General features: G+C 34.7%; 1 protein-coding gene and 2 long non-coding RNA genes across 3 annotated transcripts in view; 1 reads left to right on the top strand and 2 right to left on the bottom strand.

Annotated features, from left to right (window-relative positions):
- Positions 1–16,780, top strand: part of LOC120330772 (uncharacterized) — a 188,918-nt gene that overhangs the window by 96,825 nt on the left and 75,313 nt on the right. The window lies entirely within an intron of this gene.
- LOC120330771 (PC-esterase domain-containing protein 1A-like) lies at positions 347–9,732 on the bottom strand. The gene is made up of 11 exons (XM_039397688.2): positions 9,473–9,732; positions 9,083–9,162; positions 8,539–8,645; positions 7,464–7,586; positions 6,600–6,711; positions 5,973–6,139; positions 5,086–5,231; positions 3,380–3,588; positions 3,094–3,228; positions 2,575–2,749; positions 347–1,961 (listed from the first exon to the last, which is right to left on the bottom strand). The coding sequence occupies exons 1-11, from the start codon at positions 9,546–9,548 to the stop codon at positions 1,804–1,806; spliced, it is 1,488 nt and encodes a 495-aa protein (XP_039253622.2). The 5' UTR covers positions 9,549–9,732; the 3' UTR covers positions 347–1,803.
- LOC144424297 (uncharacterized) overlaps positions 9,734–16,780 on the bottom strand; it is a 180,167-nt gene continuing 173,120 nt past the window's right edge. The window contains exon 2 of the long non-coding RNA XR_013476605.1: positions 9,734–10,498. This is a non-coding gene — a long non-coding RNA (uncharacterized LOC144424297). The remainder of the gene's footprint in view (positions 10,499–16,780) is intronic.

Genomic DNA, 16,780 nt, shown 5'->3' with positions numbered 1-16,780 from the left:
TGCTTTGAAATTTTCAGTGGTTGAAGATAAAATTTTTCTCCAGAAGGCTATTACTTTTTTTTTTCGCCATGACGTCATCAAAATTATTGCCATTGGGTGGCGCTACGTGTCCATATATTTGAGCATAGCTCTCTTGTTGAATATTGAAAACGTTTAAATTTTTAAATAGGCAAAGGGAGTAATGTAGCAAACAGGTTGAGAACAATTGGTATATTTAATCGTTAGGGGCAAACATGTAAGCGAAAAAAAAATCTTTCATCGCAGCGCCAACATAGAAAACAAATATCGTGCATTACTCTACCTACCTGGCCATCGCGCCCCAACGGTCAGCGGGAGAGCATATTCATACACATATCAGACAAGCTTTATTCAAAAATAGAAATGGGGAGGAAAATTAAGGGTGAAGATCCAGTTTAGCACAATGAAAATGCAATGTTGGGAGTAGCACCCTTGCTCCAGAAAATCAGATTAAAGATAAGGAAATGAGCAGATATTGCATACAAAATGAAATAGGGCAAGGAAGAAATACAGATATAAGAAAACACTGAAATATGTACACATAGAAAGGTATACCGGGCAACCATTTTATAGATCGCCAATTCCTTTCGGTCATAAATTTTGAATCTCAAGCAACTGCTATGCTACTGTGAACAAATCGCTGTGACACGATTTATTCTGAATACCAGGAGTTTGAATGGTCCAACGAAAACAGCAAGTTGCATAAAGAACATATAAAAATTGCAGTGAATATTGACAGATGCATCACTGTTTAAATTAAGTATTGGTTATGGTGATAATAATTAGAAAAAAAAAACAGAATGAAGAATTGAAGTGAAATTTTTTTTTTACACTGTCTGCAATTTACATGAGGGCTAGCTATGTACAATTAAATTTAAGGCACTGCGGTCTGACCAAATACATATCGTAAGGAGATTGAATGCTTCTTAGCAATACAAAATGTTGCACAATTTTATAAATCAGAATAATTGTAAGTAATAAGAATTATAGGTCTGCAGCTTTGGAAATTTGCACCAAACCGCTGTGGAATTGGTTACAGAAATAGATACAAACTTGTTCACAGTAGATTTTTGCAAAAACTCCATGCAGTCAATGCACCCTAATTTATGTAGCAAACAAAATTTTTACATGTCATGGGTGAGTCGAAAAAAATACATAAAAAAAAAGTTTTCACAAAATTCAACAACAGTAAGTGAACCTTTTTTTCTTCTTAAATTTTGAAGAGTAGAATCATATACAATCACATCATATGCAAGCATTTCAAAAATACCACCATTGGATGAATAATAACAGAGCATGTATACATTTCACTAACACACTGAACACAACGAAAATAATATTTCACACATAAAAGTACTGTTATTCCCGTTTTATTCTTGCAACAAAATTATGACTTATGCAAAATTATGTACATTTTATTGAGCAGATTTCATCATGATTTTGTTGCAAATGAAATACGTTAAAGAATTCTACAAATTCATTCGCAGATGACAATTCCCATGAAATACCAAAATAGTACATCACAATTCCTAACATAACGCAAACGCAGGCGCTTGAAAAGAAGTTGTTTTTCACTTTTGTTATTATTACATCATTTTCAGTTTTTTGTATCAAATGCCAAACATATGTAAATAAATGAATATCACCATTTGCAAAATCACCATTTTTTATATTTACAGTTTCCCAATCACCCTCGAAACAATTAGGATTTTTAGTAACCTTAACAGAATTTGAGAATTCTGCGAAATAGGCATACTTACTTTTTTGATAGTGACTAATAGATAGTCAAAATAAGGTATCCTGTTGAAATCTGTCATCATAAGACGTATATTGAGGATGATGTCGGGAAAACTGAGACCAGTGATTTTCGTAACTGCCTCTGTACTGCCTAGGCAACGGTTCAGGTCGGCTCCGGCGGATATGTCGAGAAGCTCGAGGAGACTCTATTATTCATAGAAAATAAAATATAAATTGTTAAACTTTTTCAAATTATGATATTTCATCCATGCTACCAAATCTCTAAAAGGAAACAGCATTATCTGATTACTGGACCAAGTAGCAAATGATTGAAAATAAAAACATGAAAACCGAACAAGATTTTGACACAAAATCTAGGAAGAGGTTTATTAATATTGAGTCAAATACAATCACTCCGTGGTTCACAAAGGACGGATCGTGCCCCACAAGGCGTGGCGTGGAAAATTTTAGAGGGGGGAATGAAGCTAATTGAAAATAAAATTATTTGTTAGATTTGATCTTGCACGCCCTTATTTTGAAAATTTGCATTTCACGCTCCATCCACGCATTCTTGATGTGTTTTTGAATAAAACACACTTTCGCCTTACTATTTGTTACTTGTAGCTTATGGTTCGCTATTTATTTCAAAAGTGAGGCACAAAACAAATTCTAGAAAGGGGGCGCAGCTTGGAAAAGTTTCAGAACCACTGCCTTAACTGGTTGTTAGTCTACAACCAATTAGTTGTATGTCCTAAATTCACAAAGCACTATGTTGGTGTCAACTTTCCCACTAACTGAAGCCCAGAAAAATCAACAAACCATAATATTTTTCTGATATATTTCGAGATGGTGGTAATCTCCTGGCCTGCATTCTATCCTTCTGAATTCGCATCTTTATTCTGTCAGTAGCATTTCCTTGTTGTCTTATAGCATTTGCATTCCTGGATGACCACTTTTTTACATGTCGCATGGGACCAACTTCCAAGTTAGGATTCTATACAACAGCAATAAAAAATTATTATTTGAGGAAGAGAAGCAACTAGGGACTTCCAAACCTAATCATCTATTCAAAATGTTCAGTACTTTCAAGTAAAAAATTACGGCACTCCACGTACCAACATGGAGGCAACTAATTTTGTTCGCCCACTTTACATTAAGTTGTGTCAAGGGACGGAAGCCTATGGGCAGGGGGTATATTCACTTGGCTACCACAGATGGTACCCAAACTCGTAATAGAACTAAAATCAGGAAAATCAGAATAAAATTATGGCCTAACCCTAACATTAAACACACACTACAAGAGTACCATGTATTCTAGGTTAGCCAAACTATACTTACATGCTCTGATAGATGTCCGTGTGGCCTACTGACAGTATGAAACGGGTGATGTGCAGGATATGGCGATGTTGGAAGCCTGTGAGATCGATCAAATATTGGATCCTGAGTCAGCAACTGGTACATTCCACCATCAGACTACAATGTGCAAAAAGACAAAGTTTTAACAATTATTAGCAAAATTTGCTCTTAAGGAAATTTGAAACGGCAGAAATCATGAATTTTCAATGGCTACATTACTTTATATTGAAAAAAAAACAATTTGAAGAATGTGTTTTTGTGATCTTACCGCATCATAATCTTCTTCTGCAGGTGTAGAGTACATGTTCGAATAATCTTTTTGAGAATAAATTGGTACATTTGACAAGGCATTTGTCATTCCACTATTTCTGTTTCGCATTTTAGGAGGAATTTCCATCAGAGGTGGTAAAGAACGTCGCCATCCAGAAATTGGTTCATATGCTTGCTTGAGTACTTTTGTTGTATTCATTTCAATATCTGTACAATAAAATACTCCAATATAATTGACCATTAAATAAGTCGTTTTGTTTAATTTATCAATATTCAACCTGTATACATTTCCATCAAAGTATCATGGATATTAGTACAGCATAGAATAGTGCTAACATTCACAAAAATGAGCTCCTCCTGTAGTATGTGTACCAGGTTAGGGTTAGGCCATAATTTTATTCCGATTTTCCTTAATTTAGTTCTATTACGAGCTTGGGGACTGTCTGTGTTAGCCAAATGAATATATACCCCCTGCCCATAGGCTTCCATCTCTTTACGCAACTTGATGTAAAGCAGGTGAACAAAATTAGTTTCCTCCATATTGGTACACATACTTCTGGAGCGCCTAAAAAGAGCTAATGACACACTGTGCATTTTCAAATGCTTTGTATCAGTAATGATACCATCCCATGATGGGTAAGCAACTATAAATTTAACAATGGTCATGTTTCCCCGTGATGATTAGTCTCTCGTGCCATTTTCCTCTTTTCCAATATAAAAGACGAGAATATCGGTCAGAGACCGAAGACTTATCGATCGAAAGTTAGGGGATGCCCCAAAACAGAAACTACGGTTTCGATTCGAAAAATTCTGCAAACCCAAACTGGATTGTTTTGAATAGTTTTCAGCCAATATCAAAAATGGAGGAAACAATAGCCAACTCCCCATGTCGTCGTCGAAATACTACTCGAGGAAATACTTTTATGAAGAATTCTGCAAATCCGAACTGGATTGTTTGATTAGTTTCCAGCCAATAGCCTATTTACCAATCCTATATTTTGTGTCAAATACAACGGCGCTAACCCGGGTTGCGACGGCTATTCAAACACAGCCTAGCGATATTTTGGTGAGGAATTCTGAAACCCCGAACCTGATAGTGGTATATGGACATTGCTTAAACTTTAAAGAGTAATTATAAGTAACGAGGTACGATCTCGCGGCATGTATCCTTCGCTCTAACTCAATAGCATGGAAAATTTCGCGAAGGAAACTTGCGCATCGCGACGACGTCAAAGTTACAAGAGAGATATGGACAATGCTTAAAGATTAATCACGAGATACGATCTAGCGGTGTGTATCCTTCGCTCTGACTCACTAGCGGGAAAACTTGCGCATCGGACACGCACACACACATTCAGCGCGTCTCGAAAATCTCTCGCTTTGTAAAAATCCAGATCTCTTCATCACTAATTAAATAATAACTCGCTAATTATACGACATAATTCATCCAAAATCAATAGGCTCCTGATCCGAGATATGATGAATGCACATGCAAAATTTGAAGCAGATTCAACCTCGCTTTCGTGAGATATCGCGTGTATCTAGCAGACAAACAAACAAGCAAACAAACAGACAAATACCTATCAACATACTTACCGATCTTAAGATCGATACGTAAAAAATCACATGCCAATTAGAAATCTTAGATATGAAGTTTTTCAAAGTTAACATTATTAATTCTCCTTCAACAAGAACAGAACTTACCATCAAATTCGAATTCTATTCTTGAATTGTCTGCCCATGGCAATAAAGGTAATTCCTTATCCCATGCTCGTGATATATGACTCAACAAAAGATTAGTCATTCGTCTATGAGCATACATATTCCAATGGACACCATCATTAGCTCGTCTATTAATAAAGACATTGTGTTTCATGATTAAAAAACATATATGTTTCCACCCACAACTTATGTAAGACCATCATTATTAAGCTTCGTGTTTGTTCAAACAATATACTTTAGAAAATTAAAAGCTGAGAGTATGTGAGCAAATTATTCATTGGTTTAAATAAGAGCTAGGTCTATTTTGTGTTCATATATGACTATCTTTGTGTCTGAACATGAGTAATGTGAGAAAGGCAATGTGCCATGCTCATTTGAAAGTGAAGAACAATGATACCATAGGCCCAAGCAATAAGAGTTTAATTGACGGTCATGAAAACAACACAGTTGTGGGAAATTTCACATGATCAAATTTTGATCAATTGTGCACGTGATTGCCAATTTTGCACAAAAAATGCAAGTCTGTCTCCAACGTCGAGGAGGGCATTTGGAATATATTCTAGAGCGAACATACGATAATTTTTGTGCAAAACGTCTAGATTTCCGAAACGTTTGGGTACAATCATACACAAACAGAAATTTAAGTGTAGATAGAATTAAATAATCTACCTAGTTCTCGGAGAAATAGTCATAAAATTTATTGGTTCTGTTTTTTGGGTCACCCAGTTCTTTTACAATGATACAGAATATACAAAGATGTTTATCTTATACATGAATTAGAGAAAGGTTGTTAGCCAGTGAATGAAGTTAATTACCATTATGACAAATATATTATACGGATAATAATTAACAATAACAATTCTGATTACCTGTGAAGTTGATGTCGGAAATGAAAATGCATATCTAAAACATCAAAACTGTAACGACTAACAATGTTATAAGCGAAATAGTTTCCTCTGAGAATGTCTAATTTCAATAAATCTCTGAACTTTTCAGCATCTGGTGTTAAAAATCCTCCCTTCATGTTTTCACTAACCTGTCAACAAAAAATGCAAGGTTTATTTTATCTGAGTGGATAGAAATAGCTACTAAATAAGCATGGCCCATTTATCATGCATGCTTCCCGTATACAGGTCATATCAAGGCGGTGTTGGGTATGTGACAAACCAAGCTGTAATGTTATCCAATTATATTATATGGATATCCTCCTCAGTAACATGCCAAGAATACCACACCAAATAAGGATCTGCTATCCAGACCTTGCACACATTCATATAGTTTGTATAGTTTCAAATTCATTACAGTTGAAATAGGGACAGGCATATGTTCCCAATTCAATTTCAAATTGAATATATCCATTTAATATAGAAATCACCAAGCATATCACAGTGAGGCTGCCAATGGAATGTTAATTTAACAGAAAATAATTATCAGATTGATTTTGGAATTTGTTTTGAACATACCGGTAATTAACTATATACAATATATTATCATACTGGTAATGCAGTTCTCCAAATAACCAATGTGTCATGTGGTAACATTTCCTTCAAGCGTTTGCATAATTTTTCAATATTCTCTCTGTATTCATTCATTGAATTGTCGCCATACCTAAAAATCAATCCATAATCATTATAAATGCTGCTGTAAACAATAATTTCAAGAACTGAAATCATTCTCAAAATAATAAAACAAATAAACCAAACCATCAACCCAAATGAAAGAAATAAATTGATATATTTTTTGATATTTGAATTAAACCTATCAGTATCAGCAGATGAGAAACAACAAGCCAGCTTATTCTTAAAAATACAAATGTTCATTTGATCCTTACTATAATCACAGAAAGGGTCCAGCTATAATAAATATCTTGGATTGACGAGTATTAGGTAACTTCAAGTGAGCTAAGATCCACAAAATGATTCCGAAGCATTACCAAAACATTTATAAATAGAGACCCAACACAACACGAAATACACTGGATGTATACATGAAAAAAATTAAAAAATATATGTAAATACAACACCTTTGAGTGATGATACTTATACTATTGGCTTGTAGGATGGGTGTCCCTATCTGTGTGCTCGCACTACCGTGTTATTTAACACACGTTAACGAAGTAGAACCCTACTGACAGAGGTCAAAAAGCACATAATGTATTGTAATGCCAATTTGGATGAAGATTTACATCCAGGGGGAAAGGAAAGCCTATAAGACAACTTAATCATATGGCGAACCACACCCCCTCGTCCGTTTACCAGTCCATGTCGGGTATGGGGTTAGATAGCCAGTTAATTGTTTTCAGAATTGCTCAAAATTGAAATCAGAAACAGATAAAACAAAAACTAATTTAATCCAACTACCTACTGATGTCCCATAAACATGAATTGAGAACCAAAACGTCAGGGCAAACCGTTCTCCCTTTCTCAATATCTTTCAAAATAGATTCCACATATTTATTATATACACGGGTAAGAAAATGAAACCTGAAAAAGAAAAAAAAGAATAATGTAAAATGCATTCACCAACCTCCCCGTATATTAGATCGATCATCGATTAAAGAATGCTGTAGAAACCTGTTGAGATGGTCTTGAATAAAAGTGTGAATTAGTTCGATAAAATATACATGCCATGATATATGTCATTTGAAAAAATAATTTAATATTCATTATAGGTCTTGATGTTTGTAAAACGAAAAAGTTTCCCATGTGCAAGTAGCACAATTAAACACATGGTATGTTACACCAAAAAAATTTGACCCTTTGCTGTGAATGCAAACTTTATAGAAATCATCATTATTAGTGGTCAAAGCCTCAAACAGTATACAGAAAATTTTTATCTCTCTGCTATTTCCTTTGTACTTAAACTGTTGGTGTAAATGTTTATTATTTTAAAAAATTGAGTTTAAGCATAGGTAATGTATGATATACAATAATTGCTACTAAACATAGATATGTGACAAATTTCCCAGTGTTCTGGTGGAATTCTTATCATAGAATTTAAGGAGTCAAAACCATTTCGCTTTTGCAAGATAAAGACAATGTGTGAACATGAGGTCATTGTTGTAGAATTATAAACACAGAATATCATGGGAGTTATGGGAAAAATGCACACTATTAATGTACAATACAGCATGATTCCAATTTAATTTGCATAAATTTATTAAGTACTATTCTTAATACTCAAGGTTGTAATAAATGTGGAGTGCTATAAAAAGGTCTTCGTATGTGCCTGTGTAAATCGAGAGCCTGATAACTAATAGTTACGGTGGGCCATTGAAACCCAACATGACAAAAATATTAATATAAAGAACAACACGAACTTCAAGATTTGTTCATGAAATATATATTCTCATATAAAATGTATTGTTTCGACTATTTAGGTTAGAAACTTGCAAAAGCCTTATTTTGCTTTGTTACCCAGTATGATTCAACATACTTAAAATGAAATTTCCTATTCTTATATTCCCTTTCTTCTCTATAATGTACACCATTGGTCAATTCACTTCGATGAATGAGTTCGTCACCCAAAAAGCTGTCTTCACCCTATTTGAAAAAAAAAACAGTTAAACTTAATGAATCTGATCCAATGATGGCTTTTATACACATTATGCTTTCAGAGTAATTTATGACTTCTGCATCAATTACAGCTCATTTTAGAACGTATGAAAATGCAATGCCTATAATTAGATATTTTGACATAACGCATATATTGTGAGTCTATTCATAACAAGTTGTTGATAAGATATGAAGGCATTCAAATCTTCAATCTAAATGATACATGCACAACCATATAAATTCAGTTTCAGTGCAATGTCTAATAGTAAAAAAAACAATAACTGAATAATGAATGGCAAATTTAGGAGTGATATAGATAGATTATCACTCATCTAAGGCACACATTTACATGAATATGAATAACTGTATAATCTATTTGGCCAGGAAGGATTGGGAAACTTATTATTCGTTAATAAATTTATCACCTTTTGTCGCAGCTCACTCTGTGCCATAAACCTATTACCGTGACATAGAACCACGAGATCTTTATAGACACTCCTTTGCACTGAAATAATAATCAAATATGTTTAATAAAGAAAAAGATTTTCGCTTCCTATATCATAAAATAATACCAGACTGCCAGAGTGAAAACCTCATTCATTACTGAAAATAGACAAAAATAAATCCAATGAAAATCTCCAACTCAATAACTGAGTGCTTGACAATCAAATCTGTCTATAAAATCTAGGCCCAATTAGAACCAGAAAATAATGCATATCAGAATACTGGAATACCAGAGAAGAGTATGAATATGGGTTCAAAAGCAATCAAACAACATAATGTCATCATGGAAAAACAAAAAGTAAACTATTTACCGGAATCACCGAGCAGCAAAACATATTTTCCACTCAAAAGATCTTCCAAATTTTCCTTCAGATAAATTCCTCCCATTTTAAAAATCAGAATTTTCCACAAATTTTGTTACTTGGTATTTATTAATCTGTTTCTGGTTACAAATCAAGATGCAGTACTGACACTGCTATCAGTATTCTGTAGCCTATTGTTCACGTAGACTCCGAAAACCATTCATTAAATTGTTTGGTTAGATTCAGTAGCCTATTTATTCACAGAATCACTGCAATACATAAAGTACAAATAACATTTAGATAGATGGCTTATTTTGAAAACTCCATGATACACACGAATTATAAACTCTGGAAAGCGAGCAAAACTAGTTTAAAACATGGGAAATTACCAGCACACACTCACAAAACACACAAACTTTGTTAACCGAGGATTGGGCCTAGAAATTAGCAAACTAAAAATATGTGAATGTATTGTTTGAATACTCATCTATTACTTTAGTAGAATTTGGAGTGAAGGTAATCAATCAATCATACTGTAATACCGGTAGCATTTGCAGTACCGGTATCTGCCAACAGTTGAATTAGAATTCCACACTTTACTTCCTCATCGCCTGATCGCGTTAGGAATACGCTCGCCTACAAGTGCAGTTTTAAGTATTCTGTGGCGTCTGCAGCTGCCGCAAAACCAATGTCGAGTCATGGTTAACTGCCGTTACCGAGGCAGCAAATTTAAAACCAATGGCAGGTAAAATTTTGCGGCAGGTGGGCCGTAAAGACAGGGCTGTCCCTTATGGTGACAAATATTGGGTAAGTTGGAACGTTTTTCTTATGGATACAGTTTTGATGGATTTGGGGTTAGGGTTAGGGTTTAAGTAGATATAATTCCACATGATCAATTAAAATCTGGTACATTAATTTGTGAATATACCGTTAATACTGATTACTGAATACTGAATAGCGCTATAAAACCATGGCAAGAGCTGCCGCGGTTCGTTCGTGACAGGAGCTGCCATGAAGTGGTAAGAACTGCGCCTCCTCGCCTAAGCACTGCTGAATCTGATTACGCTGCGTTGGCTAGCAGCAAAGTGACTTTGGCTATCACTCTAGCTAACAGGTTCGAATGAATATATAAGATAAATCTCACTTAATTTTGCAGGATCAATTGCATTCTCTCGTTTTGAAGATAGACTTGTATGTACCTGTATGTATGTTTTTATTCGCCTCGTACTAGTATATATTCACGCTAAAAGCAATATAAAAGAGTTTACAATTATATATATCAATATTGAAGACGGGATGTATGCATAAGACAAGACCATACTGGCCTAAAACACAAATGTGCGTCATGTAGGCTACCCCTATTGATAAGTATTAAAAATTAAAAATAAAACGTTGAATCAAATACTGTACTTATAATATGGCAGGACGTTGGTAACCGGGGTAAGGGCGGAGTATACATAACTGTTTGAACAAAGCAGTTTGTAAGACAGACAAGACAACATCTATAAATAGACCAACACAACACGAAATAAAGTGCTCTGAAATGTTCGTACCAAGATGGCGCACAACCTGAACATAGTATGTGTATCGGGTTAGGGTTGTTCAGGTTGTGCGTCATCTTGGTACGAATACTTCCGGAGCGCCAAACGATGAAATTCGCCGACATTTCGAATTCCTATTTAGACTATAAACTTCATCAGGGCACAATATTGATAGCACACTACCGTAAATATATAGAGCATAAAAAAAGGAAAAAAATTATCACGGCGTAAAACTGAAAAAAGGGGATAATATGATATAATAGATCCAAGTGAATTAGCGCAAGTTCAAACAAGTATTGGGACTATCTAAACAAAGACTTATTCACATGCGGGAACTTTTTTATCATTCATTGAATTTTTCTCTTTGTTAATGAAGGTATGGTTCAAGAAATAGTCTTTTCCTGTAGTGAATTTCATATCCAATATCCTGCTGTTTCCCAATCGATGCTATGATCTGTAGAAAGGCATGTTTCAAAAGGGCCGACTTTTCAGGTTTCTTTTGTTTTACATCTCGCTGATGTTCCTTTCTTCGAGTTTCGAGACTTCGTTTCGTTTCTCCAATGTAAATTGAAGAACAATTACTGCATGGGATTGCATATACCACGCCGTTTTTCTGATTAGGACATGGGCGATCTCTGACATTTGAAAGCAATTGGCCTATTGTATTTTGTGGTTTGAAACTAACTTTAATTCTTACGTCTTCTAAAATTCTTCGTATTTTTTCACTAAGTTCGTCAACATACTTTAACATCAGTTTCTCATTCGATTTTTGAAGGTTCCTGTGATTTCTTGTGAACATCTTCATTGAATATCCATTTTGTCTTAAGGTCTTTTTAATAAAGTTGCTTTCTTGATTTTTCTTTCTTTGCGCGATTTCTAAGGCTACTGAAAACGGAACGTTTATTGCTTATCGGGTGGTTGGAATTAAAATTCAGATAGCGATTGATAATGTTAAAGGTATCATCAACATACCTTTCCCAAATTCTTGGACTATTGGGGAAAGACTTAAAGCTCTATCTTCTACGCCTTCCATAACCATATTAGCCACCACTACCGAAACAGAAGAAAACATTGCTGTTCCGAAAATTTGTTGATAGGTTTGTCGATTGAAAGTTTAGTCCTCACCTTAAGAAGAAAAACTTGATTTTATAATTTTTGTCAAATAGGCAAAATCACATCAATATGTGTCTAGCCCTACCACATCCAATGTGTCATGCGCTGATGGTACCAAAAGCTTCCAGCTGAGCCTAGATTTACAAGCTTTCGATTTGATCCAGCTGGATGTCGATGCTATTTCAATGTAGTGTGATTTTAAGGGGAAGTTTTACCATCGTCTAACTTTAAGTCTTCCGATGTTTATTGTATACCAACGGGTGGTCAAAATCGAACACCTAAATATTCAGAATATATTCTGAAAGAATATTTTTGAATATAGAATATATTCTAAACTGGAAATAACTTTATTTGGAAAATTACCATTTTCTGTATATATTTGCCTCAATCACATTTGTATGTAAATATGTTTCAGTTAGTTTATAGACAGTCGAAACTTCGTGTGGATCTCTTGCTTGAAAATGTGGTTGTTTGGGCGATTACAAAACAGATATACCGGTAAGTGGAAATAATTGTTCTTGAATGATCATAAAAACGCAATAACCGCCACGAAAGAGATGTTTACCAAAGTAAAAAACGGGATCTTCGGATGATCACGGAAAACAGGAGAGAAGCGCACTGTAGCTCTAGTTCTATTTATATACAGCTCGGGTACTACAGAGCCAGGCAACGCAATGATATTGAGATCGCCACGAAACATATAGAGTCAGGCAATAAGATATGGTAAGCCACCTTGGTTGATGTTTTGTGGTCGTCAATGTTTGCCTCCGATTGATACATTGGCCTTATTATTCACCTACGACTTACCCAAATTGAAGACCAGCCACAGTTAACACTGTACAGTGGGTTGGTATTTATCAGCGACTCGTACTTGATAAGAAATGTATCAAGATCAGGCGAAAATCGACGTACATGATTAGTTCTGTCAAATACCACGAGAAATGCATTATACGCCACGGAAGAGTTGGAGCTACCATGTTTTCTTGCTATATTGGACAACTTTCGTCAAGCCTAAACAGTCCGTTTCAAGCAAACCCAAATTCAAACATCAGAAATAAAAAAAATAATGACATCAAAAAATCAATATCAAACTTAGAATTTTGTTCCAAACTTAAACAATATATATTATCATCATTGTTTCGGAGATTGTTTTTTTTTAAGGTGAATTCAACAATGAGAAGGACAACTATCAATTATAGATTATTTGGATTGGAACAACTATCAAGAAATCGTCAAGATCATCAGACACCACAAACTAGATAGCAATATTAACAACTCCACAGGCTACTTCACTCGGATTCAATATGGAACTGTGGACTGATTTAATAATTAGCTCACCATTCTAATTCTATTATCATGCTTAATTAGACAAAGACAAAAGAACAGCAGTTTAGGTTCAAGATATTGAAGTACAATAAAATGTGAATGCAGCAAACAATAGGAACAATGCATTTTGTTAATTAAAGTAGCATGCTGGGCAATTTCTTTCGAATGATGTTGGCACCAAATCAAACATAGTCTTCCCTTTCTCCACCCCAGGATACCATATTATTCTATTATTTTTTTAATCCAATTTGGACAATCCATGACATGGTAACAATGATTCTTTCCATAGATTATTATATATATTTACAATGTACTTTCATACCTTTCTTATCTTCTGGCAAAAATACAATCATGCTACGTTTTGTTGAAATGCTTTTTACTAAGTTTTTTTTAAATTCTTATCACTTTTAGCTGTATTTGGAATTAGAAAATAGTATAAGAACAGAACAAGAAACGTAAAGAGTACCTTAAGAGAATTTGATACATAACATTATCACATTTCCCCAAAACGGGTACGGTCATATTTTTTGCTAGAATAGCCATAGTCTACTAAAGACACTCTCCCCCTTGAATGGTTCATACCACATAGGCGTAAAAAATCGCACATTGACCTTTTAAACTTAAGTATTCTCCCCATTCATAGTATATGGTATTGTAGCGAATGTGCAATGTAACTATGGATTTTAATGTTATTTAACCCCTTTGTATTAATAGTATGTGAATTCAATGAATAGGTCAGTGCCCTATTTTCCCTGATTATGATTATCCGACAAGTCTTAGTAATGCTTCTTTGTTGTCAACAGTTTTTTGTTTCGAGAAAGTTGTCACGTGTTTCCGGTCTTTATTCGGGAGTTGAGGAACTTGAGGATATAGTGTTTTTCATGTTTTTGCATTACTCACGGCTTTGGATTGCAACAGTTTAACTGGTATTAAGGTTTAAGTGTATATTTCAATATATCTGTTTAGATTCAATTCGATCATGCATATATATTTACAATATATATACCAACATTTGGCATTACAATACATTGTGTGCTTATTGACCTCTGATGGAGTCAGTGGGGTTCTACTCCGTTAACGTATGTTAACACGAGGGTGCGAACACGCAGATAGGGACACCCATACCCCTATAGGCCTATATAGTATCATCACTCAAGGGTAGCGCATGATTGCCACCAGGTATATTCATGTCGCAGATAAATAAAGCACAACCGGTGTACAGCAAAACGATGTAATTTGCCGAATTATTTCTATTCAGAAAAACTTCATCATTGACGTGGCGCTAAGAGTAACTCGGAAACGATTAGAAAACGATAGTATGCTTAAGGTCTTTAACACTGCTTCAATGGCTTTTACATGCTTTCGCAACTGAATATGATTTTTTGTGAAAACATCTAATTCATATTTTATTGCTTTTAAATGCTGTAAGAAAATGCTTTTTTTTTTAACTTTGTAGGTGAATCAATGCGATGACCAATGCATGAAGCACATTGTTTAATTTCTCTTGTACTGTCCGCTTCTGCTTTACAATTGGATTCATTATGCCATCGACCAGAAAGTAATATTGATAATCATGGGCAATATCGAGATGCGTTGGTAACGATATGAGGGTTGAATAAAACCAATCTTGCACATCACATAAGCTAGCAAGATTATGATACTGATGATTTTAGGTTGTATAATACCTTTCACAGAAATTAGCAATTTGTTATAATTAACACTTAACAGAACCTACAGACAAGAGTACTTTCCATCTGCAAAAAAAGTTAGGAAGGTTTGGAACAATGAACTCCTCTATCTACTTACTGTAGTGATCTACATTTCAGAATACCAGATTTTCAGAAATAACTACTTCATAAAATAGGTAACATGATTTTTCATCACTCCTGGTACAAAGTACCGTATTTCTGTATTTAAACCTATTGAGGTTTGAGGATTCGCACACTGTCCTGCATGCCATACCGTTACAAAATAATATATACAATTTATTTCGGCAGTCTGACTACACTCTATGAAACAAACAAATCATGTAACAGAAATGCCTCGATAATGGGGTTTATAATGTGTACTGCACGTGCTCGTTCACCAAAAATAACACATATATATATTATATCAATATAATATATATATGATATAATATTTATATTGTAATTATTGGGATTTTCGTCATAGAAAGGAGGACGGTTACTTCGGGCTTTACCTTGTTTATTTTTCAATTACCTCGGGGATGGAGGTGGCTAAACGGCGGCTTGAGCAGACCTAGTTCACCTGTATTACCCACCGCCTCCCTTTGAATATTTTATTTTAGCGACGCCACTATTTGTGGTAAAACCTCAAACAAAAACGACGTGCGCGCGCCAGAAATTTCTTAGCAAAATTTTTATTAAGCTTGTGTTTATGAAAATATAGGCCAACGCAGGAGCTGTAGAAATACAATCAGTAAAGTTATAAACTCATAGATATGTTTGCCCAGTCATTCTATGTTTTACATCGTGCTTAATATCTTCTATTCTACCAATTTAAATACAAGTTCGATTTGTTGACATAAAATCCGGGAGCTGCATCAGAACGAATGATTGCATATGGACCAGAGTTGGATCAATTGTAATTTGTAATTGTAATTGATGTAATTAATTACAGTTTTTTATGTAATCGTAGTCGTAATGTAATGGAGGCATTTTCATTCTGTGTAATTGTAACTGTAATTGTCATTTGCTAAAATTTTGGCTCAATTACACTTTCAATTAGACTGAATCTTAGTATTTTGAAAATGGATGAACATCAGACAAACTCTTCCGAAACCTGTGTTGAACCACTTTCTGCACCATTGTGATCAGAGTTTTTCAAAATCTTTGAGCAGCACTGACGCATGCTGTAACAACTGCAAAAGGAAACTTAAGTTCTCAACCAAGATTTCGTCAAACTTGATCACGCACTTGAAGAGATGTTCTCCCCATCTATATCCTAAATACATAAACTCCAAAAGAAAACACCAGGAAAACACGATGAAGGCTAAGGTTGATCATAGCCAACCATCTATCAAGTCATTTTTTCAAACTGTTTTTTCCCAGCGATGGCAGAAGATTTAAAAAGAAAAGACCAAAAAAATCAGAAAGTGAATTAGATAGCTATTTTGGGTAAGAAATTTTGCAGTTTGATGAAAACCCATTGATGTATTGGAAGAAGAAAGAATTTCCCACGCTTGCTTCTTTAGCGAAGGATTATTTGGAACTAACAGCAACATCAGCCCAGCCAGAAAGAGTTTTTTTCAATTGTGAATAACTTTTATACGGCAAGAGGAAAGTTATTTGGGTCAGAAACTTTTCGCAGCCTAATC

The sequence above is a fragment of the Styela clava genome, chromosome 6 (genome assembly GCF_964204865.1).
Source record: "Styela clava chromosome 6, kaStyClav1.hap1.2, whole genome shotgun sequence".
In the NCBI taxonomy this organism is placed as follows: domain Eukaryota; kingdom Metazoa; phylum Chordata; class Ascidiacea; order Stolidobranchia; family Styelidae; genus Styela; species Styela clava.
Note: the sequence above shows the minus strand (reverse complement) of the source record. Positions and strands in the feature narration are given on the sequence as shown.

Excerpts from the sequence above, each read along its gene's own strand:
- LOC120330771 (XM_039397688.2), bottom strand. The coding sequence starts at position 9,548 with ATGGGAGGAATTTATCTGAAGGAAAATTTGGAAGATCTTTTGAGTGGA. Across the intron at positions 5,232-5,972 it reads TTCCGACATCAACTTCACAG|ACGAGCTAATGATGGTGTCC; the intron begins GTAATCAGAATT and ends CTTTATTAATAG. Across the intron at positions 1,962-2,574 it reads TATATCAGAAAAATATTATG|AGTCTCCTCGAGCTTCTCGA; the intron begins GTTTGTTGATTT and ends TATGAATAATAG.